At 35.5% G+C, this 27,965-nt stretch overlaps 1 protein-coding gene across 4 annotated transcripts; it reads left to right on the top strand.

Annotated features, from left to right (window-relative positions):
* The first annotated feature begins 164 nt into the window (after positions 1-164).
* CWC22 (CWC22 spliceosome associated protein homolog) lies at positions 165-26,249 on the top strand. 4 transcript variants are annotated; one of them, XM_038182194.2, is made up of 20 exons: positions 165-304; positions 734-829; positions 1,989-2,056; positions 3,363-3,482; positions 3,592-3,849; positions 4,412-4,540; positions 6,105-6,273; positions 6,683-6,736; positions 7,703-7,838; positions 7,928-8,134; positions 8,254-8,316; positions 8,745-8,840; positions 10,129-10,210; positions 10,543-10,603; positions 17,770-17,847; positions 18,942-19,094; positions 19,999-20,126; positions 21,031-21,132; positions 21,236-21,432; positions 23,834-26,249. In XM_038182194.2, the coding sequence occupies exons 2-20, from the start codon at positions 803-805 to the stop codon at positions 24,418-24,420; spliced, it is 2,715 nt and encodes a 904-aa protein (XP_038038122.1). In that variant the 5' UTR covers positions 165-304; positions 734-802; the 3' UTR covers positions 24,421-26,249. The 4 variants fall into 4 exon arrangements, with proteins under 4 accessions (XP_038038122.1, XP_038038123.1, XP_038038124.1 ...); XM_038182195.2 differs by having other exon boundaries at positions 278-308; XM_038182196.2 differs by having other exon boundaries at positions 278-308; positions 3,595-3,849; positions 23,834-24,668.
* Positions 26,250-27,965: the final 1,716 nt, after the last annotated feature.

Genomic DNA, 27,965 nt, shown 5'->3' with positions numbered 1-27,965 from the left:
CAAGTTTACTTCCCGTTTTGCTATTGATGTTTCTTCCCGTAACACTCCCTACCACCGCTTTTTATTCAAAAGAACAGCCTCAACAACAAGCGCACGGCGCTAGCCCCCTCAGCCACCCTCCGCCCTGCTCGCAGCCCGCCCGCCCGCCCGGCCCTCAAGATGGCGGCCGCGCCGCGTGGCCGCAGGACTACTTTTCCCGTGGCGCCGCGCTGCCCGGAACATGGCGCGGGCCCAGCGGGGCGGTGCCGAGCCCGGCGCCTTCATTGCGCGTCGCGTTCCGCCGGAACTGCCGCGGCGGAGGGCGGTAGGTACGGGCCCAGGCGCTGTGGGCGGCTCGGGGGGGGGGGCGGCCGGAGGGGAGCGGGGTGGCCCTGCCCCGCACACAGCCCCGGGAGTGGGGCAGCCCCCGCTGGGTCTCCTGGCCGCTGGGGTGCGGTGGTCGCGGCCTCCGCCGCGGGCCGTGGGCGGTGGCGCAGCGCTGAGGCGGTTCGGGGCCGTGTGGCCGGGCCCGGTCCGGCTGTGGCGGGGCGCTGGCCAAGTCCAGCTGCTGTTTGTGTGCCCCGCACGGCCTTGTGCCTGTATTGTGCAGCCCTAGAAGGGGGTTGGGTGCGTACCTGTGGTGGGGCTGTTTGTTTGGGTTTAACATTCGAGCGTATGAAAACAGCAAACTAGAAATTCGGGTTCCTCCATTTCACGCGGTAGAAAAATACTGATTGCGTTTTATGTGTTATAGATGAAATGTTATTGATGCATTGATCTCCACTTTGCTGCGTGTTCAGAGCTTCATAAAATAGAAGTCGAGATGAAGAGCAGGGTGACGCAAATAAATGTAAGTATTCTTAAGCCTGAATTGTGGGGGTTGGTTATTCTGTTACTGGTGGTTAGAACCCCCCATGGGCTTCCTTGCTCTTAGGTTTGTCCTGACCTTTCTGATTGATGTGGCTTTTGATAGGGGTGCTTGAGGGATAGGTTGATATCTTCTTGTATCTTTCCAGTCATGTGATTATAGTAGTGCTCCCTCATCTACCAAATAAGCCAGTTAGGAGAGGTGTGCCGTTTGGAAATTGATTAGGAAGGAGGCTGGTGGCTGTGGCAGGAAGCCTGGCCAAGAGCTGCAGGTGACTTCAACAAATATCGCTGGCTTTTGCATGGAGACATGGGAACTTGCAGTTTCAGCAGCATCCACAGTATTGTTTTACTCCTGCGAACGTTCGCTTATCTGTTAGGGTCTGCTTGTGCGAAGGCACATGCTGTGTGTGCCTAGAACTTGAGAATGGAGTCCTAAAAAGACCTGGCTCTACCCATGTGTTAAATACATATTGTATTTATGATATCTATATGATTTATGAAGTTGGAAATGATTTAGTAAGAAAACAAATTATGATTAGGAAAAAAAAGAGGAAGGTGTAACAAAAAACATGTAATAAAGAGGATTCTTAGAAGAGGGAAAAGACACCAAAGTGGTAGAAATCTGTTAATAGTATTGGATATGATGTGACAAAGTGTACAGTAATGTGTGGAGGAAGAAAGCAGTAAAGGATCAAAGGGAGACTGAAGATCAGCCTACCGTAGTCTCTGGTACTAATCAACAGTAGATGCCTCGGGAAGGTACTTTAATGGCTGCCCTGCTCTTCACAAGTGCGTTCCCAGTCTCCGCCTACTTGCAGTTTCCTGAGCCAGATAGTTTCTTTGGTAACCTGTGTGATTTTTGGTTTTCTGTGTTCAGTCTGAGAGTCATGAACCCATGCCCAAACTTAAAATCTGGGTCATCCTGTAGCAGGGAATTCAGCTGCTTAAGCAGGCGTTATTTGGATCTAACTCTCCTTGTCATGAGTCTGACTGCTATAAGCTTTATTTGATGGCCTTTGCTTCTTGTAAGGGAGTAGGAGACTAAAGCCATGATATGCCTTGATGTCAAAATACATATGTTCACACTGAGTATATTATAACATTGGGGCTTGATTTTTTTTTCCCTGTTTTCTTTAAAGCATGGCTCCAGTCACGAAAGGAAAGAGGAATACAGTTCACGCCACAGAAGTTTGTCTCCAGAGGACAGGTAGAAATGACTGATTTATATAACCTATTATTTCATTGATGTACCTCCCATAGAGAGATGAGTCCAAAACAAAAAAAACTCCGTGCTTTTTATCTTTTTACTTATTACCATAACTGAGCAGTGAAAAATAACTGCAGGTTTAATAAAATACTTGCATGCCAAGAAAACGGTAATTAAATAGACTTCTTGTTATAACTAATTATTTAAAAATTCCTCACTCATTTAGTTAAAATCTCAAGGGTCTCAAAAATGGAAATCAGATGCCAGCTTCTTTCTTTGACTCATTGCTGATACTACAACTGTTGCTTTAGAGCAAGCTTATGAAAGCCAGCAGAAATATCATTTGAAGGGCAGTCTACTGAGGCAGGAGATGAACTGCTAGCAATTTAATTTCATGTTTTAATTGGTATAAAACATCTTGTACCAAACAGAATGTCATTTTCAATAGTGTGTTTTCTGTTTCACGCAACACCAGTAAAAGTAGGCGAAACGAATGCATACATCTTAAGAAATACCACATGCAGCATTTGCCTTTGGTATTTGATGCTATTACTGTTTGGCACATACTTCTAAGTTGTAGGAGGTGCTTCCTTTTACAGTGCTTTTCTTGATTAAGAAATATAAATATGTGAAACATATAAAATTATTCCCTGGCTGTCAACATGTTGTTATAAAGGGAGCATCTTCTATTTGAGTGATGCGTGTATTAAGACCCAGAGTGCACAGGTGGACTTGTTGGCATATATGTAAAAGATTGTTTTCAAGTAGATATTAATAGAATCACAGAATTTCTAGGTTGGAAGAGACCTCAAGATCATCAAGTCCAACCTCTAACCTAACACTAACAGTCCCCACTAAACCATATCCCTAAGCTCTACATCTAAACGTCTTTTGAAGACTTCCAGGGATGGTGATTCCACCACCTCCCTGGGCAGCCTGTTCCAGTGCCTAACAACCCTTTCAGTAAAGAAGTTCTTCCTAACATCTAACCTAAAACTCCCCTGGGGCAACTTCAGCCCATTCCCCCTCGTCCTGTCACCAGGCACATGGGAGAACAGGCCAACCCCCACCTCACTACAGCCTCAGTATCACTACAGTATCACTACAGATACTTTAAGGTATCTGTAGAGAGCGATAAGGTTGCCCCTGAGCCTCCTCTTCTCCAGGCTGAACAAGCCCAGCTCCTTCAGCCACTCCTCGTAGGACTTGTTCTCCAGGCCCCTCACCAGCTTCGTTGCCCTTCTCTGGACAAAGAGAATAGCATAGCCTTTTACTGAGAACTTTTTTTTTTTTGGGTTGTGAATAGGCATATAGAGCGGGACAGGTCTCCATCTCCCAGAAGAAGAAGAAGATACTCTGATGACAGCAGGTATGATCAGGAATATTCAAGAAGGGACTACTACGATGACAGAACTTCAGAAGGAAGGTGAATACCAATCCATGTTTTTTAATCAGTATGGAAGTACTGATTTTTAAAGAATAAAAGACAAAAACTTCTCACAAACATTTTCATTGCCTTTTTTCTGTCTCCTTAGAAGGACGGAAAGAGGGAGAGACAGACATTATGAGAAGTGGGAGGAAAGAGAATCTGATCGAAGGAAGCAGAGAAGACTCTCTTCCCCTGATCGTAGAAGTCCAGAGAGATCAACAGTTCAGAGCTCTCTTGCTCATGATGAGGCCACATCAAAGAAAAAGAAAGAAGAAGTGGATCCAATCCTTACTCGCACAGGTGGTGCATATATTCCACCTGCCAAGCTCAGGATGATGCAAGAACAAATCACTGATAAAAATAGGTGAGTTGATGGTAAAGGATTTTAGGAAATGTTGGTGAAAACGGGATACCTTTTGTGGGCTGTAATGATTCTTCTGAAGGTACAGTTTTCTCAGAAAAACAGCTGTGAGCTGTCTCCTTGTAGTCTTCTTCCTTCTTGTCTCTTGGGAAAACAGTGTAACACCAACCAGTCAAACAAGACAAAGAAAAAAAAAAAAGCAAACAATAACAACAAAAAAAAACCAACAACCAGATTATGATTATATGCACTTCTGCTATTAATGGAGAAGTAGAATACAGAGCATAAACAGGGATTTTTTTTTCTTTTTTTCGTAATACCGCAGAAAACCAAACATGCTGGGTTAATACCATATCTGTGGAGAACTACATTTTCGTATATCATGTTGGTTTTGTAGGTTCCTGGTAGTTAAATATATAACTGTGAACTGACCTTCACATTTATGCAGTGAATGTTTTCTTTGCTATGTTATTTAATACAGCTTGCCTTCATGCTTTTATATAACACTCTACAACAATACTGCCTTAAACTTACATATTAATCATTTGTGATACCTTTGTAATAGCTTGGCATATCAGAGAATGAGTTGGGAAGCCTTGAAGAAGTCGATCAATGGTCTTGTCAATAAAGTGAATGTTTCTAATATAGAAAATATCATTCATGAGCTCCTTCAGGAAAATATTGTTCGGGGAAGGTAAGCGATAAAATATTTTAAAGCATCTCTCTTGTCTTTGTGTTAATAGGTATATTGTTCACTTGTGCATCACTCTGTGTGCTTAGTATATGGATACTGGTCTGATTTTAAAATTCCTTAAATACCTTAGGCTGTATCATCCAGTGTAGAGGAGCTCCCTACTTGGGAAAAGGGACTGGGAGTGGGGGAGGTAGAGGAATGTACTGTATGCTTGGAAGAATAAGACAGTACAACAGATGATAGCTTTCCTTTTCACAGTAGTTTTACCTGCTCATTTTTCTTGAATGTTTTGAAACTTACATGTCTGTGTCTATTTACTTCTGTATTCACAGATTTTATCTGGAGCTAAATATTGTCTGAAAATACACTTTTTACTACAGCTGTTCGACTAGATTGTTTTCCACCTTTATCTTTGCCATTGTAATGTGGAGAAATGATTACTGTGCTCCTGGAGATCACTACTAAGTCATGGCAACCGCATAAGTAAATGCGGTCTGAACTAGACTATTTTCACTTGCGTCTGAGAGCATCTAAGTTTCAAAACAAAATATTCTGTTCCTGTACACCAGTATAAAGTGATTATTTCCAACTGATGACTTCTGATTTAAGTACAAATAAGCTGATGCAGTTTGAATTTAGATCTGTGTAGGGAATTCAGTCGAATTTCAATTGACCATAGACAAGACAGTTGTTTTTCAAGTATGTACTTTAAAGATTTATGTTGTGAGGGTTTTTTTCTTGTCTCCCTTTTGTTATAGAATTTGCATGTTGTTGCATTAGCTTATCTACTACTGCACTAGAAAAAGTATATCTGAGAGGTCTCAGAAGATTCTTTTCAGACTTCATTATTGAAATATACATAGGATGATGTAATAACTTATAAGCCAAGCCCGCTGCTTTTATTTATTTCGGTTCTAAAAAGGTGATCTTGTGTTTCAAAACATAGTTACGATGCTGAAGAATGCAGGTTCATCTGAGAAAAGCATTGAAAAGTATTATTTTGCCTATTCTGGTTTTGCTAAGCATTCAATTTTATTATTCCTAGGTAGATCTTTTAAGGATCTTTCATGAAAATATAATTTTGATTTCCCATCTAGTTTTGCTTGCTTACGTTATTCAGTATTTTGGATCATAATTCTTCATTGTAAATAGTTTCAGAGCAGATGTTTTTTCTGTCACAAAGGGATTTTTGCTATTTCCAATGAGGGGGCTGTGGAAGAAACAGCACAGTCATACAAATTTAAAAGCTTAAGAGCCTGCAGTGTAGTTAAAAATAGGATAATTGCAGGTTACAAGATAGAGACTTTTTAAGTGCTTACCACTTAAAAAAATACCTTTTAATAGGCATAATATTTGAATGATATGGTGCTAGTTTAAGAGTTTCTGGGTTCAGTCATGTTTGGGAAACTTGATTTTTGCAGAACTCCATTTGTTGCACAATAAACAACTGATAGAAGGATACCAGACTGTCATTTTCAAACTGTTCTAACAATGCAATCCTATTTTATGATACGTACTGCATAAAAGTTTTTTCTTGTAATAAAACATTTATGTATTTTTACAGGGGGTTGCTGTCTAGATCCATTCTGCAAGCTCAAGGTGCCTCTCCAATTTTTACCCATGTTTATGCAGCTCTTGTGGCAATTATCAATTCCAAGTTTCCAAATATTGGTGAATTGATTCTCAAGAGGTTGATACTAAATTTTCGCAAAGGATATCGCAGAAATGATAAGGTATGTAAAATGTCAAGAAGCAGCATTCTGATATATAGTTCTTCTGTGCTGAACTTCTACCGTGTACATTCAAATGATGTACTTGGAAGGAACACAGCTGAGACGTGTGGGTTGGGACCCATCATTATATTTGACTTAACATGTTGACTTAACATAAGTACATGAAGCACAGTAGTATTAGAGTATCACGAAAGCTTGACAACCTATTTCATGTTGGAACTGTGATGTTTTTTATTTGAAAATATGTAGTCCTAATTGTAGAACATACCAAAATATTTATTTTCATGACTTAATTTGACTGATATGCACAAATCTTTAGTAAGAGTGTCTGACTTTTAAGTTTTTCTTCTGTATAAGATGCATTGTAATTTCCTGACACATTGTAATTTCCTGCTCTATTTTTTTGCAGCAACTCTGTCTAACATCTTCAAAGTTTGTTGCACATCTGATGAATCAGAATGTGGTATGTTACTATTTGATCCATACTTTGTATGGCTATTCTTGTATTTATTTTTTAGTTTCAAGACAATGGTAGCCCAAGTGAAGATGTTTTCTCTATTCTAAAGGTTACAGTATTTGCTGTAAGTGCTTAGGACCTTTTTTTAGAAAAGACGTTCTATCTGGTAATTTGGCTATGATGTTTTCACTTGCCATTGCAGTTATGCTTCAGAGTTTCCCAAAACTTCATGTATGTGTGTAGGCTAGTATTCCAATAGTTTGCTTTTTTTCAAAGGCTGAGTCTGGGGCTCTGTCCCACAGATCTTAAACAGAATTTTCTCACAATGCTGTAATCTCACGCAGTCTTAAGCATCTTTGTAGGCAGAATTAGATTCAGTTGTATTTAAATCAAATTTGAATCTATTTGTATGCCACTATCTTCTGTGTTATAAATACCAGGATTTCTACCTCAGTTAAATGGGATACCCCAGTTTAAAACATTAGTTTCTTCTTTAATAAAATTATGTATATTCCCAATGGTTTTCTAAAAGACTGAAAGAAACAATCTCATATATGCCATTTGCTTACATACATGAGCCTGGAAGATTGGCTTGATTATAGACACGATTCACTTCCAAAACTAGTATTTTACATCCAGCTAGTTTTAGTAATGTGTTATTTTATTTGCTTGTTGGAAATACATTCTGTTTTTCTTAGTGGCAAAATGTTTTTCATTGCTTGCTCACCAGAGTGTAGCCACATTTCGGTAGTATTGTCATTGACTATGGAGATGGTGTACGTACAGATAGCAAAATTTTATTTGAAATGTTGACTACATCTTAATTAGCTTTGTCCAGCGTGTTGTCTTGTGTATGCATGATTAAACAAGAGTCATGTGACATCCTCAAAGGCTAGACTTCTCAGTCAAGTAAATCACTACTAATTGTGGAACATTGTAAACTCATGTTATTTACTGATATTCTTTTTACAGGCTCATGAGGTTTTATGTTTGGAAATGCTCACCTTGCTTCTTGAAAGGCCTACTGATGACAGTATTGAAGTAGCAATTGGGTTTCTTAAGGAGAGTGGGCTCAAATTAACTGAAGTTTCTCCTAGAGGTATTAATGGTAAGTATAATTAGCAATAACATTAGGGTTTGTTTTTGTTTGTATTAGAAAGTCCTTTTTCATATTAACGTTTCTGTCTATTTTGAAAGCAATCTTTGACCGTCTTCGACACATCCTGCATGAGTCTAAAATTGACATGCGTGTCCAGTACATGATAGAAGTCATGTTTGCTGTACGGAAAGATGGCTTCAAGGATCATCCAATCATTCCAGAGGGATTAGATCTAGTGGAAGAGGAGGATCAGTTTACTCATATGTTGCCATTAGAGGATGAATACAACCCAGAGGATATTCTTAGTAAGTTAGAAATGGGAGATACTTCTGTGATTGTATTCCCCAAGAATATAAACTGGAGATGTAATTTGCAGTATTTTTCTTCACTGATGTATTTTAAAGATTCTCTTTTTATTTTAAAGATGTTTTCAAGATGGATCCAAACTTTATAGAAAATGAAGAGAAATATAAAATGCTCAAGAAAGGTAGGTGTGTATACACATTTCATATATAACAGAGGTATTAAGTATTTTACATGTATAATGTGTGCATATTTATGTCTATAGATACTTATATATGTTTATAAATGTAAACTATTTAATTTATTTAATTATTCATTTAATAATTAATAATTAATTTAGTTATTCAACTGTTACCAATTTTATTATTTAACAGCAGGTGGTATCTGTATCCCAAATAACTGTCTTTTAGTTTATTAAAGACAAATAACTGTCTTTACAGTGTATTCCTGCTGTCTTCTTCAGTGTTGTTTCTGCAACTATGTATCATTCGGTTATGACATACCTTGTCCACCTGAGACACTCCTTCGCTCTTAGGTGTTGGAACAGGTGTTCATTAATGGTGAAACTACTGTGATACTACATTTCTTTAATCTGGGATACTGCTCTTTCAGAAATCCTTGATGAAGGTGACAGTGAATCTGAACCAGATCAAGAAGCTGGAAGTAGTGAGGAAGATGAAGAGGAAGATGAAGAGGAGGATGAAGATGGTAAGTGTGTGACTGGCAGCTTGGAGACCTACTGTGCGTGTGTTTTTTTTGTAGGTGAAACAGGAAAGGAGACCTTAACTTCTGTTACACGCTTTCCAAAACTAAGAATGTTGCAATATTGAGGGAGGTTTTAATCCAAACTTATTCCTAGATCTAAGTATTTAATACTAGCAAGTAGTATTCCGTTCCATCCAGTATTCCTTCCGTTTAAAAGGAAGCATTCAGCATAGACAAAACGAGAGAGATCTTTGCTTGATTTTTCTTGACCTTATCAATTTAATTCAAGAAGATCCTTGCAGACCTAAAATGTTAAAAATAACTTACATGAAAATGCTAACTTAAACAAACAAACAAACAAAAACTTTATGGTCATGTCTAGTGTTATATCTTGTTATTAACTTGCTTTTGAAATCAGATTAGGTTTTCTTAAAAATGTATGTACATCTTTTGTTTATATCTCAGTTCTGTTCAGCCCCCTTGCTTGATCTGTGCCAGTCCTCTATTCATGTGTTTTCATATACTGTTGTATATACGTTGTTTCAGTTCGGTTGTATTATATACATTAGTGTAGAGTCTGTAACTGAAAAGCAAGCAAAGTGCTATTCTTGTAGAGTACTTAGAATGAAATTTCCTCACTACTTTAGCAGAGTATTTTACAGTAGAGCAGAACTTCCACAGAACCTCTGGCTGACTGGAGGGGTCAAGGAAGGGAAGAGCATGAGAATTCACAGGATGTTTATGCTATTGCTAAACTTTAAAGACTGAAGGAATAGTGAATAGAGGTGTTTCTGGAATGGTTGTGGTTTGGAATAATAGATTTTTCGGCTCTTGATTCAGGAGAAAAAAGGACTTTGCAGAATGTATTCTACATGTAGTGGAAATAAAAATTCTCTTGTAAAATACAGGAAGACCTATATAAAGCATTGTATAGTTACATTATTCAGAAAATACCTTGTTAATAACGTAAGCAAAGAATGTTAAACCCAGTGGTGCAATTGCTAAATCAGGTTTTAGGATTTCAAAGGAATCAAACTCTTAAAATTTTATCTAAATATTTACCTGTTGGTCAATAATCATACAAACACTGCTTTTTTATTTTCCCTCCTGTAAAAGAAAAAAAAAAAAAATATATATATATATCACACACAAAGTTGCTAATTACAAATATTTAAGACTATAAAAAGTATTGCATGGTGTGTTACAGACCTAATAAAAACAGATGTGTTATAAGAGGTTACTTAGACCTGCCTTGATGTTTTGCTATTTCAAACTGCTTTTCTTTTCCCAGGCCAGAAAGTTACAGTCCATGACAAAACAGAAATTAACCTGGTCTCCTTCCGTCGTACAATTTATCTTGCTATTCAGTCAAGGTAAAGGTTTATATAATTTATATTCAAGTGCGTTTCTTTTGACGTGGTTGAAATTGAATATTCTTTTTTCTTTAAATTGTATGCTAAATCAGGATTTAAGAAGTTCAATACAGAGCCTGATCTGATAGTGTAAAGCAGACTATTGTTTGACAAATGGGTAGATGAGTTATCATCCTAAGATAAATTCATTTTGTTTAAAGTGTTTATGAAATTAGTGTGCTGGGACTTTTCTATTAATATTGCTGTAATCAGAATTGTTTTAGTGAACAAAGGTCAGTGGTTTTTATTGTAGTTACATTGCACGGATAAGAATTTTTTTTATCTTATTATAGCTTAGACTTTGAAGAATGTGCTCACAAATTGCTGAAGATGGACTTCCCCGAAAGTCAAACTGTAAGCCTTGCTTTTTATTCTTTTTTGTTATTAACATGATTATAAAGTAGTCCTGTGGTAGTATATAGAATACTTCCTTGTCCTGAGACCCAGTCGCTATAAAGAGCGGATGAACAGGCAGTCTCCTTACAGGTGTTTCTCATAATGTCTTTAAACTGTTAGAGCAAATAGGCTGATACCTGTTTCTTAAAATGCTTTTTTTTTTTTTTTCACACAGTTTCTACTTTCTATCAAGCAGCTTAAATGTTTAAGGCCTATTTGAAAATGCTGGTTGGTTGGACTGTTGGAAGAGTTAAGCTCTAACAAAAGTACTGTAGCATGGCAGACATTCTCAGTATTTTGTCCCTGAAAGAGGAGTTGGAGACAATACTTGAAGGCAGCTGTGAACATTGTCAGTGGAGCTAGGAATATAGGCTAGTACTAAAAGAATGAATTGTGGTTTTGCTTCTACAGTGTTCTGAATAATAGTGTGTATTGATTTAAAACAACTTGGGTATGGATGATTTATTGCCATCTTCTCAGAAAGAAATTGTTTGCAGACACTGTTTAAGATCAATTGGTATGTTTTCAAGTAAAGGAAATTGTTCCTCAGTCAGTAAGTAATTTACATGAAAGCATATGAAGAATTCAGATGACTGCTGTGTATTTTCTTATTTAATTCTGTGCATGGAGTATTTCAAGTCTACCTAAATGAAATACTAAGCACACATAGGATTATGGCTTCCCATGAAGCCATAACCTGAAGGATTCTAAGTAGAGGAAAGAAATCCTGTTTTGCAGCAAATCAGTTCAGCTATAGGGAGAACAATCTAGAATATATATGCTACATCATACAATGAAGGTATAAATTGGGTAATGCTGCTTATTGAGTAATTGCTTTGCAAAATACTTCTCAAATGTTGGTGTTTAATACCACTGCAGTCTATCAACTACCAGCTATTCTGTGATCAAGATCTACAAAGTAAATGTATTTAAAAAGAAAACAAAAACAAAACAAAACCACCACAACATAAGTCAGAATCTTAGGTATGTAAATCAGACTCTTTTTTTACCACTTAATTTGGGAAGACTAGGTGTTTTTGAGATTTAATATTTGCTGCCAGGATACTTGCTTTTACTTTCTGTGAATGCCTTACTTGCTGAAAATAAAATATCCCAAGATGCACAAATGCAATGAAGGTGTTACTTTCCATGTAGGACTAATCTATAGGGTACTAATTTACTGAATGTGAATCTTTTTACGTTACATAATTGTATGAATTGTATGTGCTTTATAGAAATAAAAACGGAAGTTTGGGCTTTGAGAAACTTGGTATTTCCCCTACTAATCAAAATTTAAAATACAAGAACAACAGAATAATCCTGGGTACTGCAGTGTACTACAGGATAGTGATGAGAATGTCAACATTTTTTTTTTGTTTTTATTTAGTAAGCTGTTTTTCTCTGACTTGAGGTGGAGACACTTGTTATTTTTGCTATGAAATGCTGCTTTTTCAGAAATAAATGATGCTGTTAAACAGAAGCATCAGTCTTCTATTTCCTATCTGATTTGCATGCATTTAATTTGTAGTCTTCTTCAGCTGTATATTCTCCTTCCTGAGACTACTCACCTAAACCTCATCTTTTTTTATTTTTAATGCTCCTTTTTTTTGGATGCAAAGTTTCTATGCCTCAGTGTCTATTATTCTTTACCTAAACCACCCTTTCTTTCTACAATTTTGTATTGCAAGTTTACAGGCAGTTTTTCCTTTTTTGATCTTTAACATAGGGTTTTAGTTTTTTTTTTTTGTTGATTTGATGCATTTTGGTATGCTCTGCTCTGCACCGTTTAGCAGTAGCACTGAAGTACTTAGTATGTAAAATATTCAGAATTTTATTTTTTTCTTTTTTGTTTGGCTTGTAAGGAAAAAAAAAACATTACTGATATTCTTTACAGTAAATTTAATAAGAGACTTGCTTTTCTTAAGTGCTAAGGGACCAACTGCTGTCTGCAGATCAGAAGTTGAAGAGCTTTGTTGTAGTCTCTTCTAGAGCCTGTGACAAGCTGTTCTAAACAAGCCTTTCAGTTAGTTCTTAAGCATATGTTTGTTGGGCTATTTCTGTTCTTAAAAAGTACTGTTATTATCTGTGTTAAAACTGCATTAATGTAATGCATTGCCAAAGAAAAATAAATTAAAACTAGTAGAGGAATATGATATTACCAGTTTTCTGGCTTCTGAACTACAACGAAAGCAAAAAGGAAGCCTGTTTAAAATGTCAGAAATAGGCTTTTCAGTTTGCTTTCCCTTAACAGATTTTTGTTGCCTCTGCTCTTGGACGAGCATGTTTCAGTTTCTGGTGGTTTTAGTTAAAAGGATTTGAGAATCTTCATGGTAGTACAGATCTAGACAGAAAGAAAGAAGCGCTTAACTAGAGAATCATTCCTTCTTTAGTGCATGAGGAATGCAGAGCTTTTTCTGGAAGATCTTACTGCATACAAACTACTTAATTTCAAAAGGATTTAAGCATTGTTCAAGCTGAGAGCATAAAGTGTTCTTCCCTTGTTGCTCAGCCCACAGCGGTGGGGAAAAAATACACCTTGTTCTTGCTCTTTAGAAGTTTGGCTAAAATAGGTTTGGCTTCTATTTGTTCTTTTCAGTGGTTGTGATGTGATGTGAACATTGGTTTACAGCAAAGTTTGAAACTTCAGTAAATTAGCCTCATCTGTAAGAGTATCGTCTTCAATACAGCTATCTCAAAAACAATGTGTCACAAGATTTTTATTTATTCATCTATTTTTTACTTGAAAGGAGAAAACTTGTTCTAGGCACAGCCTTCTTGAAAGAATTATGCATGCTTTTGACACATTTTCATTTTTACGGAATGGTGTCACACTTCCTCAAATCAGTCCTACTTTGGGGTGGAGGGAGTTATGAGTGTCTCTGTTGTGCTATTTCTGCATTTAGTGTTTGAAGACAACAGGAGTACTAATTTTGACTTGACATTCACTGAAAATGTAGTCCAGGAAGCTGGTATGGAGTGGGATGGTCTAAAGCTGATAATTGTCTTCTGGTCAAGTAGATGATTTCTTAAATGCCTTGCTTTCCTTTCTCACTACAAGGCATTGCAACACTTAGGTTTGGCAACTGCACAGTGATTACTTCACAGACTTGCTGCTGTCTGTAAAACATGATTATCCTCAAGTGGTTCTTCTGTCTTCCGTATGAAGATTTTTTTGTGAGCCCTAGATGCTGAATCAATGTAAACTTTCAGAACTTTTGTTTTAAAAATAGCACAGACCCAAACAGTAAATGAAATGGAGTTTTATATGTTTAATTGGCGTTCTATTAATGCATAAGTGCAGTATAACATACATGTAGTATTTCCCTCGTTCTTTTGTTAATATCAGTGTTGTTAATAGACTTACACTTCCATACATGAATATACTTAATTGTATGAAACATATACTGTATCAGCTTGGACTCGATCATATCATTTAATTCAGGCTCCTAATGAAACTAACTAATTCTTTTTAAATACATTGCCTTAAATCTGCAAGTTTAATCAAAATCAAAGCAATCTTATTCTTGAACCACTCTTCTAGGCATCTGCCTGGGTCAAGGCGTTAGTAGCTCTCTTAGTTTCAAGATATTGTAGTAGGGTGAAGAACAGTAAAATTTAAAAAAAAAAAAAAGCAAACAAAAAAAAAAAACACAAAGCAAAACAAAACTTGCCTTACTTTTAGATTAAAGAATTTGCTATCTGAAGGATAATGTTAGGTTAGTCTGACCATTTTATACTAATTGAAGTTCTTGTAAATTGCATAGTATTTTGATCCATTTTTACATATATAGTAGGAGCCTCAAGACTATAACAGCAAAAAAAAAAAATACTTCTAAACATGGTAGTTAGAATATAAAATCTTAATAGGCAAGGTCTTACTCACTCAGTGGCTTTAATGTGTGTAACATGCAGTATTGTTGACATCAGTATAATCTCTGAAGATAAACTGTAGAATCTGGATCTTGAGTTAAAAATCGGAAAGCCCCTTAGTGGAACCAGTTTACTTTCTTTCGAGTTAATCATATAAGTTACGTATTTAGAAATGAAAACAGTTTCTAAACAGAGTTCATTAGGTGTGAATGAACTGGATGCTTTGTACCAACGTCCATCCAACCCATTATCCTTTTTGGATAAGAACTAGTTCTTTAGGGAGAACTGAAAGAAATGCCGTGTATTTAGAGGGATATCTCCTTATTTGTGTCAGCAGTTTTGGGAAGTGCTATTTTTTGATGGTATAATATTGAATTCAAGACATCTACAAAAGATCATTCACTTCATCTGTATGGAACATCAGATATTTTTAAAGTATTTATTTACCTCGTGATTGGATAGCTCTGCTTTCGGAGCTAAGCTTCATAGTCGTTTGTTCATCATTGTATGAAAGTCTTTAAACAGCACAATATCTTAATTAAAACTGAGAAACAAAACAAGTTCATTGTGTTCTCTAAAGCAAATGAAGGGCTAAGACCCACAGATTCTCCTTGCCATAAACATCATCAGAAGTGTTATCATTGGAAGCAAAGAAATGAGTTAACTAACCTTTTAAAGCTATAAATGAAGCTAGAATTGCAATGTGAACTTGTCACATCTCTCAAAAAACAATTAAATCATTTTAAAGTTTATTAATTTTTAATCTGCAAGATGGTTACTCTAGACCTAACCTTGAGTTGTTGTGATAACACTAGCAAGAATATCTGTGGGCAAGTCTATTTTCATGCATGTGGTTATTTGAGATACCCTCCTAGAAATCATTGTAATATTTAATTAAAATGTTAAAATATTTAATTACTGTAAACCACAGGGGATACCAATGTTGTAATTGCATTTAAGATGAGGAACAGAAGTAATTTGTTTTTTCAAGTCTTGCTACTTTATTAGCAATGGCATCAGCACTTTACCCCTGTTGATTGTTTAAAAACTGATTAACTGCAGCATTACTGTAAAACGGGATAATATAAAAAGTTAATATGCATTTTAATATCGCAAGCTAACACAATGCGACAGTGTTGATAGGAATGCCTTTAAACACACTTGCAAGCTTCTGTTTGATACATTACTGTCTCAGTATTTAGAAGGGATTATTTCTTGTTAAACATAGTTGGCTTTTTGTTTGTCGTGAGTACAGTGTGTGATGAGCAAAATGTTTCTTTTTGGCGTGTGTACTTGGAAGAATGGCACAAGTGGGAGAATATTGAGTCTGGTAGATGTTACATTAAACTGGTTTCGATACAAAGAATAAATATCATGATTGAAATTATGACAGCTCAGGCAAAACTTCATTTTATTTTTTCCTCAGTTAAGCGGTATTTTTATGGGAGTGTTAGTTTAAATATAAATTTATCTGAACTAATAATGAAAAATACATGACTGATAGCCTAAAACCTGTTTGGGAATGCCATAAACTAGTTTATAGTATGAAGTAGGTCACATTAGAAAATACTAAAATAAAGTTAATGGGGGAAATACTGCAGTCCTGTTTTGTGCTATATATTTCATGGCTCTTAATTCACATAAAAACGTTTGCTTCATTTGTCTTAATTACTGTTTCAAATTGTGCCCTGAGCTGTATCACAATCTGCTCGGTTCACATAGCCAGGAAATTAAGTTCTCTATTTATATATATACATGTATATATATGTGTGTGTGTGTATATATATATATATTTATATGTATATATATATTTATATGTATATAAAAAAATCCTATATGTTTATTGCCTAGACCACTGTTTGTCAGCTGGTGAAGTGCTCTGATCCTAGAGGTGACAATCACATTTCCCTCTGGGTTTTGATCCAGAATCCTTGCTGGTGTTGTTGCACACAAAAGAGGGGGGGGGGGGGGAAAGGAGACTGGGGTCAGAGCTGGTTGTTCTAAATAGTTGGTAACAGTGGCAGGAGAGCATCTTCAGTGGGATTGCTGTAATTGATACTTATATACACATGCGCTCAGACAGGAGGAAAGTGTAAGGTAGACTGTCAGTGATAGAGTGTGTGTAAAAGCTTTGAGAGGCTAATCTACCTCTGCTTCCCCTGCTCCTTCCTAGCCATGAATGGGAGATGCTCGTTTAGAGGGTGATTCCAAGCAGGAGCCTGAAGGAGTTTCCTTTAGAAGAGTTTCTCTCCGTTCCTTCAGTATAAAGGAGGAAGTCTAGGCATATCAGCCTCACGAGGCTTAAATTTAGGCTTCCTGAATTATTTCTCATGTATCTGAAATAGCCCAAAGCTTATTTAAAAATAAATAAAAATCCAGAATGGTAAAAGTGCTTTTGTTGGATTGAATTTGTTTTTTGCATTTGTTTGGCTGTTCCTCCCATCCCTCACAAAATTACAGCTTTTTTCTCATTCTTGCCAGCAGTAGGATTTAAAAACCTGACTTTTGCTTGAACTACCAGATGGTCACTTTATGATTTATGTATATATATATATATATACACATATATTATATATGTGTGGGTATATATATATGTATGTATATGAATAATTATAACAATTACATACAGAAATCATGTGGTTTAAAATTGAAATAGTTGTTTTAAGATGTGTATAAATGTATATATGCTTAACATTCCTCCCATTCATGAGCTGCCAGTTCCTGCTCATAAAGATGGGTGTATACATGCAACTTTCTAGTTTCAAAGCCTAGAGTTCTGAAATTAAGGTAACAAATAAGTACTAACCATACTTAGGTATTATTTTTTCTGGGCTTTCCTGTGATATACTTTAGTGTGGATTTTCTTAGCTTCATTTTCTATAGATGCAGGGGATTGGTGCTATTTATTTAAAAAAAAAAAAAAAGTTTTTGTGATAACTCCTTTTCCTCACTGTGGTAAAGACAATTGGTAAAGTAGATTTGACTTTGTTATTGCATTGTATGGTGTGTTAGCTCAAAAACTTTAGCTTAAGCAGAAGAAGAAATACAAATGGCAAAAAGTTAATGTTTAGGCCTCCAATTACCTCAGAAACAAGAAATTCAGAAGAGTGCTGATATTTCTAATGAGTTTTATGTAAATAGTCTTGTTTTAAAGCTATCATCATTGTATGGATTTCTTCAATATTTTGGTACTTTGTAATGATATTTTTACTGCTACAGTGAATTTATCTAGTGAAAATTTTATTTTAAATCAGAAAGAACTCTGCAATATGATACTTGACTGTTGTGCTCAGCAAAGAACGTATGAGAAGTTCTTTGGGTTACTGGCAGGGGTGAGTTCTAATTTCAGATTTTATACTGTATGCTTTACTTTAGTTCTTGTGTCAAACTTAAATTTTAACAGATAAGTAAAACTAATAGTCTTTATTCTGAAAATGTTATGCTAATTGATTGAATTAACATTTTGATCGTAATAAGCATAGTGAATGCAATATAAGAACTCATTCTCTCCTTAGGTTATTACTTTTTGTTTCCCTTTTTTCATTACTGTGGAAAGGTAAATTGTAGGCCAAGGCATGGTACTAAAAGTTAAATGTACTATGAGTTACTAGAAGAATCGTTTCCATGGCGCTAAAGATTGACTTTAGAGACTCCTCTTTTCCAGATACTTCAGATCGTCTTTAGAGGACAAAACAGTCATTTCAGTCCTGTTCTTTTGTTTTGTCTTTCAGTAAACTGCTAGCTCCTTGTTGGCTTTTTTTTTTTGTATGTGTAAGTAATTAATAGTTGCAGTTATTTCTTAGTTCAAGCTTTCCCTGTCTTATATTGACAGAGCTGACTAGTTAAGTTCAAAAAGTTGCCCTAAGGGAGTGAGCAGTTACACTGAAAGGGCTTGTTTTTTTCCATTTCTACTTTTTTATCCAATATTTCTGCTGGCATTCTGTTCTGAAGCACTAACCATATAAATCTGCATATTCAAAAGCAGTAGAATATAATTGTCGATTTCCATCTTCCTTGAAATGTTTATGTCCAAAATGTCTTACCTCTGGCTGTGTTCCCTGCTGCCTCTCTAGTTTTGAATACCCATTCAGTGATGTCATGTAAAAGTTATATTTGAGGGGTTACATCCAGTGAGAATACTAGATGTATGGAAGTAAAATAAATTGCTGGATAATTTGCTGGAGGTCAAAATCAATTATTACTACTTCTGCAATGCAGATGAGTTTCTTGCTCTGACAAACTGCCAAAAGCAATAAAATATATCAATTTGAAGGTGTTTACTTCTCCTTTAAGTATTAGTTTAAAGGAAAATCTTGCAGTAAATATTAGCACCATTACATTTACATTGCACAGGTCACTTATATGTAGGTTATGTGCATGTTTAATATTTTGTTTAATCTGTTTAAATTATAAAATACTGTTTCAGCGTTTCTGCATGCTAAAAAAAGAGTATATGGAATCATTTGAAGCTATTTTCAAAGAACAGTATGATACTATCCATCGTTTGGAAACAAACAAATTGAGGAATGTTGCCAAGATGTTTGCTCATCTACTGTACACTGATTCAATTCCCTGGAGTGTAAGTAGAACAGTATATTGTCATATCCTTTTTATTTAATTATTAATGCCTAGTATTTTGAAATGGTAGGTTAAGCGTCAGTTTTACTGTTTTTCTGCACTTTGGAGCTATTATTATTTTAAATAATATAATTAATTTAAATATATTCTCAAGCAAACTGTTGAACAATTGTGTTGATCATCTCTTCTTCCTAACCTATCCCTGTCCCCTGCAGTTCTTAATTAGTTGATTCGCGCTATTATTTTACAGAGCTCAGCTGGAATTGATTGATTAAAATGTACTTTTCTAGCTAATCCGCAGTGTAAGTAGTAGAACTGTCTCTTGAAAATAAGTCTAAAAAAATGAAAAATTATGCTTATAATTACATAAAGCTTTTCATTTTAATGTATAATAAATTTAAAAATGCTGCATTTTTGTTATTTAAGATTTCTTTTAGAAAGAATAAAGGCAATCTTGCATTCTGCTATATAACAATACAACATTAAAAAAAAATATATAAGGTAACTTTTCATGCACTTTTATTCCTAGTACGCAACCTAATCTAATTGTCATTCACAAGCCAGTTGTGAATTGTCACACACAGTTCAAATATTTCATCTGTTTAGAACTGAAGTTTCAAATCTTTAACTTTCCAGAAGTTCACACATCTGACTTTTTTTTTCTTTCACGGAATTTTCTTAAAATAAATTGTAAAACAATTACTAGCATAGAAGTGATCAGAAACTTTCTGCAGGTTGTAGAACAGAATTCTCAAGGTCAAAAAAGTCTCGACCAAGATTTTTGTGAACAAAAATAAATAAAAATCAGGCTGTTAGTTATTTCAGGTCAATGGGTTTTAAGAGAAATGAAAGAATGTATGTCTTAGTGTGTTTTGTTTTTTTTTTCCCCCTCTAAACATTTTCAGGTCCTTGAGTGTATAATACTGAGTGAAGAAACCACCACATCCTCCAGTAGGATTTTTGTCAAAATATTCTTTCAGGAGCTTAGTGAATATATGGGACTTCCAAATCTAAATGCAAGATTAAAAGATGAGTAAGTTGAAATCTATTTCAAAACTGTACATTGAATTAATATAAAAAAATAAAAACAAGAACTCTATTTTCAAATTCAAACAAGACCATAGTTTTGTAGCTGCAGTATTCAAGAGTAAGTACGTGTATAACTTCATGTATTTCAAGAGTCCTGTTAAATTGAGTGCTACCTACCATTTACTTGGGTTCAAGTATGTGCATTTATATATATTTTAGTGAAGGACTTGTTAGTGTTAGATCAGAGGTTGGACTCGATGATCTTGAGGTCTCTTCCAACCTAGAAATTCTGTGATTCTGTGATATTGTCAGCTATATGGCAATGTAATAAAAGTTGCTGTGACTTCTCTTTCTGGCAATACTTAGAAAAAAGCATCTAATTCTAGTTTTTCTTGGATTAGTTGCTTGCCCTTCAATCTGATGTGAATAACACATCCTTTTAAGTATGTATGTTTTTAATACACTGTATTCTGGCAACACTGATCTTTGTTACTAGAAGAAATCCCAATTAACAGGAATTAACTCTGTGTATTAACAGCACTTAGTAGATGTTTATACTTAGGGCCTTGTTTGATGGAACTTTGTCATAGGTGCCTAGATCTTTGACCTTCTTGGTCATCAAGTAATATCCATTGCTATCACAAGCTAGATTTCAGAGATCTCTTCAGGTCTTCACAAAATTAGGCTCTTGATTTTGTCAAAACCTGACAGTATTTTTTTTATATAGACCAACAGAAGAATTTTGTTAATATATGCCACAGATATAATGGAAGTACTGAAAAATGCACGAAGAGAAAACTTTTGCCGTGCTATGAAGTTGTGTGCAGTTCCTTTTTCAGTTTATTAATGTCAGTGAGAATTAGTGCTAAACTGGCATAGCGCTTGATTTAGATATTTGTTTTCAACAGAACATTGCAGCCTTTCTTTGAAGGATTATTGCCTCGGGATAACCCAAGAAACACTCGCTTTGCCATCAACTTCTTCACTTCTATTGGCCTTGGAGGACTAACGTGAGGAACATGTTTTTTTGTTTCCATTTGATTCTTGTTTTCTTTTCCTGTGCCTCCCCCTGAGAAGGGGGAAAAAGTTAACTTTTTTCCTTTTGTAAATTAGGGATGAATTACGAGAACATCTGAAAAATGCACCAAAGATGATAATGACACAAAAACAAGATGTTGAGTCATCAGATTCCTCTTCATCTTCAGAAACAGACTCCTCTTCAGATTCTGATTCTGACAGCAGTAGCAGCAGCTCAGAGTCATCCAGCAGCAGTGACTCCTCATCTAGCAGCAGCAACAGCAGTGACTCAGGTATTTAAACAGTAACTATTCATTTCCCTTTTATTTGTTGCTATACTTCTATTTACTGCTCTTGCTACATATGCTTGTTTTGACAAACTAGCTATAGAAGGTGTTACTGTTTTTTGTTTAAAATGTATATAGGAATAAATATATGTAAAATTTCTTTAACTTATGTGTTTCAAAATACTACCTCTTGCTCATGGAAACTTACTTTAGGAATCAGAAAAACTACACTCTATTTTTAGACACTTAAGTATTTGAGGAACACTGCTATCGAGGGCTTTCTTACACAGTTGATACCTGTTACACAGAGTTATCATTTCAGTTCGGTGGAGGAAGGAGGGGTTAGAATAGTTCCCTATTAATACCTCTGTGGGGTGCCTACTGGTGAACTATGTCCTCTGTAAATGCGTCTCTTCATGGATCAGACAAGACATTACTTAGTTCTAGCAGTGTGTTTAATTTTATTCTCCATCTTAATTTTCATTTCCTAATTAGCTTTCCTCAAAAAGAGTTTGTGTGTGTTGATACTGTGAAGGTTCTAGTCTTGAGAGAAATCTCTAAGGAAGAATCAGCTTTCGCTTACAACTTCATATTCTATAGTTTTGTATCATAATCACTATTTAGCATCTCGTATCATCCTGCTCATATATAGCATTCTGTTTGGTATGAAGTGTCATAAATGTTGCTTAATCTGCGAAGTACATGCTAGTATGAATTAGTGTGTACAGTCTCTCCTGTGTAACATGAGCAGATAATAACACAGCATGACTTTCTATAGTTCACAAGCTCGGTGATTCAAAGTTAATTTGATTTATTGTGTGCCTCGGAAACAAAAATATGGATTAATAAAATAAAAGCAGTGTGAGCTGCGCATGCTTTGGAATTGCATTTCTTTCCTCTGTTGCAATGTTACTGTACAAAATCTGATTTGGGTGTCATTATGAAGCTATCACATTAATGACGATAAAGCACTAGAGGAGGGCACAGTTAAACAGGGTCAGAGAAGGCGTTAGTTCAGCAAAGAGCCAGATGGCTCCTGCAAAGACAGCTGCAGCTCTACTGAGCTGCTTGATAGGAACCAAAGAGGTAAGTCCTTAGTGACAAACCAACTGATTCTGCAGTCTGCTAGTACGAACACTTAACTTTTGTAATCTTAGGACCTTCTCTTTTACTACTTGTCCTTCCTCCATGCAGGAACACACATTCATTAAGACTTCTGATACTTTAGCAGCCTGGTTTCACCTTTTTTCTTGTTCTACTTTTTTCTTGTCTACTTAAATACAGTGGTTGGAACAATAATTTGAGATAACTATATTCTGTAATGGTAAGCTTCATTCAGGCTTGCTATAAAGCGAGGGTCCATTACTGGTTATAACTGTGTTTGCAACTTTTTAAATCTAAAATAACTGGGTAGAGATAAAAAGGAATTTTTCGTAAGTGTATTATACAGTATTTAAGTTTTTCAGCAGTACAATGTATGAGAAAACAGAAAAACTGCTGATCAGAAATAGAGCATCCAGCTAAACTGGAGATTGATCCTTACTGACATTTAGTGCGGAACTTCACTGGTGTTGCACTGCTCGGGACAGGCCATTAAAACCAAAACTGGGCTACCAGAGGATGAAATTTGTAGTGAAAGACGCATATTTGTTTTTACTTATTTTCTGGAGTCTTTCTGCATTCTGGTAGATGTAAAATGGTAGGGAAAACACTGTTGGAGAAGAAAATCTTTATCTACAAAAATCTATGTGAAGTGATCCACCTTTGCACATTATCAGAGTACCAGTTAGCCTTAGTTCAAACAGATTAGCCAGCTACTCTAAAACTCAGGTATTTGATGTGCTATTAAATCAATTTATGACTACAGTATTTTCAAAAGGCAATTAGGAACAGTTAAATGATACCATAGTTCATACAATAAGCCATAGTAATGGTTATTCTCTAAATGGCTGTAACTTTGGTGTTCATTATTTACTTACAAGGCTTGTCACATCTGTTGAGTGAAATCTAGTGGTTCTTTATAAAGAGCAAGCAGGAGGAGTAAAATCTCTTCCATAGAGATAACCACTACTGTATATTCAGAAATACAGACTTTAGTTCATAATCTAGATGGTTTCAGAGGTAGTTGTAAATCTTGGTTTTTGAAAAGAAAATATTAGACAAATATAACTTCTAATTGAAAGCAAATCAAGTATTCTTTGCAGGTTTTTAGCAGTTGCACACTTGGATTTCATTCAGAAATTGTAACATACATATATTTAGGACTATTAAAGCTTTTAGCTAAGCATGTACTTTAATGTTTTAAACTTAAAGTTTACAATGTGTACAGTGTTCTTTATGTAGTTCAATAAATCGACTGCAGTTAATTAAAATACAACCTTATTCACATGACTTGTTATAATTTCAGATGCTCCGAAAGCTAAAAGAAAGAGAACACAAAAGAAAAATAGAGAATCTGATAAAGCTTCCAGGAAAAAACAAGGAAGGAAAAGGAAATCCATTGAGAAGAAAATCGGAAGGAGACAGCATGAGGATAGAAGTGATACTGAGAGCAAGTCAGAAAGAAATCACCGAAATCCCAGAGAAGCACATAGGAGGGATGATGTATCAAAATACTATCACAGAGATGAGTCCAATGGCAGAGACAGTTACCATAGTGGCAAGGATAGGAACCATGAAAGAAGTAAGGATCTAGAAAATAAATACAGTGATTCAAAACTGAAGAAAGCAGAGAGAAGAGCTTCTTTATCTGATGATGAAAGTTATAGACACTGGAGCAAAGATAATGGATATCGGAGTAGAAAAAGAGAGAGATCTAAATCTGTAGAGAGACCCTGTAATAATTCAAGTCCAAGAGAGGAAGAACAAGATGACAGATACAGGAATGGTTCAGAGAAACACAGAGAGAAGCACAACCGTTATTCTGACCAGTACAGAGAATCAAGAAAAAATGAGGACAGACGTAGAGAGAATTCCCCACACAGACGAAAATAATACCTAACCATTTTGAAATAAATGTGCATTTCTGGGCTGTTAAAAACTATTTTAAAAATTATGAACTTTCTTAAGAAGAAGACTTTGTACAAAGTGATAGTTTGCATTTGTAAATTTTATCAGACTTTTTCAAATTTTCCATACTGCTTTTTTTTATAGCTATCGCATTGAGTCTTTCTGTTAAAATTCTCCTTTGGAAAGATGAAGTTGTTTATTTTGTGAATAAAACAGTTAATATCTCAGTGAAATGGGTGTTTTTGTCACTTAGTTTCAAGTATTTGACTTTTAACTTTTATAGTATAAAAATGTTGTTTAAATAAACATTAGAAATACTGAGGCTAGTGTGATGAACGTAAAAATCTAGTATTATAATATGAATGTTATAGGAGGATTTTTTAAGAATATTTGAAACATCAGCATGAACACTTCATGATTTCTAGGGTTATGTATTTTTCATCTTCATAAACACGGAAGCAAGTTTGGCCAAAATTTTCATGAAGAACTTCAATTGATTTATTTTTTTCTTAAGGAGTTAAAATTGGAAAACCAATATTGTTGTTTTAAATGTCACATTTGAAAGTGTGTCAACTTGTTCTGTGTTACTTTTCACAGTGTTTTTTAATACTGTAACATCCTGAGCTAGTTATACTTGTGATCTTAAGGGGGGAGGGGGGAATTTCAAGTATGAATTTGATTTCAAGTTACATAGACTTCAACTCTAGCTCTACAAGGGAAGTGTTTAAGGAAAGTAATTCCAAGTGTATATATTTAAAAGAAAAAAAGGAAACAAAAGGTGTTCCAAATCTTATTTTCACTTTGAACTGTGTGGCCTGAAGTGCAAAACTTTATTGGAAGCAACGTTTGCCCCAAAAAATCAGTTGCAGCAGTTTATAACAAAATTGTTCTATCTGGAGTCACTTGAAGCAACTAACATTCATTGAGTAAAGAATCAAAATCATCCAATTAAGACTAGATTTCATCACTAGCTAAGGAAAATTCAGAAAGTCTTTTAGAGTGAAATAGAAAATTGTGTAGACATGGTTAGTAGGAAAGTGATAGTCGTATATTATACAATTGGTGCCATAAGACTGCATTTTTTCACTCAGAAAAATGAACACAATTGCTGGGTGTATGAAAATTTGCACATTTCATGTGTAAATCATTTCATCATAACATCGTAGAAATATATTTGAGCTGTTTAATAACAGAAATCAAAACAATTCCTAAGGAAATAGATTAGTTTGGAGTAAAGCTTGTCACAATGGTTTTTTCTAAGAAAAATGACACTTTTTATTTTATTCTGTATTTAACAGAATTTATTTCTGCCAGTTTTCATGTAGTAAAACATTTCCAGTCAAACAGATTAGCACAGAAAATACATTCATGCTGCAGAGAGAAATCAAAGTTTCCATCATGCTGAATCACATAGCTATAAATGCTTTAGTGGCATCTCTTATTTAAACTGTAGTGCGTTTTTTCTTTTTTTTTGTTTCCTGTTATGCTTCTCATTTTCAAAATGACTTGTGCATTTTTCTAAATGTGTGCAAATTCCAAGGAAAGTTAATATGAGAGAATGCTTTCTAAAAACAAAAGTTATGCTGATAATTGTTTCTCTGATAGTTGTTCAGTAGTGTTATTCAAAATTACCTGTATTTCATAATGTTTTAATAATTGTAGACTCCTAATTTATCTAGACTAATACTTCCCTTACTATATCATGGGTTTAATAGCATAACCTTTATCAAGCCATAGCTTTTTCAAATACTCTGTACAAGTTATAAAAGCTTGTTAATTACATCTGTAATAAATGGAAATGCATTAAAACACTATTTGTGAAAATACAAAACCTCATTTACTTAAAATATACTCATTTGATCTTTGGTATGCTGATCAGGAGATGACAGCTTAAACAACATTTCCATTTTTTTTTTCTGGTTTGTTTCATATAGCTAATAAAGATACTGTGCTCTCTAAGGGAGGAAAAAAAGGGAGAGTGACATTAGGGCTTGAGCTGGGGTCTCTGCTGCATACACAATTTATTGTGTTTTAATTCCCCGAAATATTAATAGATGCTTAATAGAACGAGCTATTGACAATAGCTGTTGTTTTTACCATTGCTCCTATCAGCAGCTTAAAGTTACCTAAAAGCAGTAACAGAGCAGTGTTTCCAACACATGCCTGGTGACAGATGGGTGCTCAGAAGAATGGCTGGGCTGTGGTAAGGCCGCACATGTCCCCAGCCCCACCGTGGTCTTGACGCGGGTCAGTATACAGAAGGCATTCCCACTTTGTAGCGGGCTGCTGTTTCCTGAGCCAGAGGCTCTATGTCCATCTCTGAATAAAACCTCATCTATGAAGTGTCTTAACTTAATGCTTTTGCATCCCTGTGACAGCAGCATCCTGTGACAGACTTACAGTATTTTACCTGTACAGTACAGGTAAAAGTAGGTCTCATTGCTTCTGCTTGATCACTTTTATTTGGTTCCTTCTGATTTGTTTTGTGAATAAGTGTGTAATGGTTTCCTGCTTGCCATCTCACTTGTGATTTTTAAGACCTAAAGCTGTTTATTCTCTGCCGTTTCTTTTCCAGAAGTTAAAAGTAATCTGATTAATCTCTCATGTGGGACTGCTCCATAGGCCTGATCATTCTTTCTACCTTTTTAAAAATTATTATTGTTATTCTACTACATTCTTTACAAAGATAACTCAAAATGCTCTGTGGTATTCAAAATGAGGTGTTCCAGGAGATGCATGGTGATGTAAAAGTTCTGGTTTGGAGGGGGAAGTTGCAATTGGGTTTGCTTGTTTTTAGTCTCTCCTTTCAACTGTTGTAAAGCTGAATGATGCACAGTGATCCTGGGATTCTTTCTTTAGCTAACTAGGCCATTCACAGTGATGAAGTGACTCATGTCTCTAGTCTGTATTAGAGTGCAATGTTGTATTTCAACAGCAATTTTGGCCAAAAGACTTCAAGAAGTATAGATTGTATTGTATTAACTGTTGTGTTCAACCGTTCTATTCCAAGTTACTTAAAAGTGGGATTGAATTAGTTTAGCTGTGGCTTTGTGCAGGTGAATCTGGTTATGACTCTGTATAGAAACCGCGGCTATCAGCAGTCACCTAATTCAAGTACTTCTGGGTCATGTTCTGATAACTGCCTGACTGCCTCACAGGTAACCTGAATGCTGAGCTACTTCAGTCTTACCAAGCCGCAAGGTTCAGTCGCAAGTGCTCTTCACCGAAAGAAGAATGAAAATGCCAGACTGTTTAGATAGTCTTGTTACACAAATCACCAAAATGCAATCTAATAGTACAAGAGCAGTTAGATAGATTTTTGTGACAAAAATATCTGCTGTTTGTTAAAAATATTTTTAGAGGAGTCATTAACGTGTCATGGTTCCTAAAGTGGTTTTAGTTGATATTTAAAGCAGTATTGCCATCTTAAATTGTAGTTAGTTCATCTCCAAAGTACTGCATGAAAATGTGAACTTGACTACAAAGATGTTTTTCTTTTTGCTTTGCTCCTATTAACTGAAGGTCACGTA

Source organism: Anas platyrhynchos, chromosome 7 (assembly GCF_047663525.1).
Source record: "Anas platyrhynchos isolate ZD024472 breed Pekin duck chromosome 7, IASCAAS_PekinDuck_T2T, whole genome shotgun sequence".
In the NCBI taxonomy this organism is placed as follows: domain Eukaryota; kingdom Metazoa; phylum Chordata; class Aves; order Anseriformes; family Anatidae; genus Anas; species Anas platyrhynchos.
Note: the sequence above shows the minus strand (reverse complement) of the source record. Positions and strands in the feature narration are given on the sequence as shown.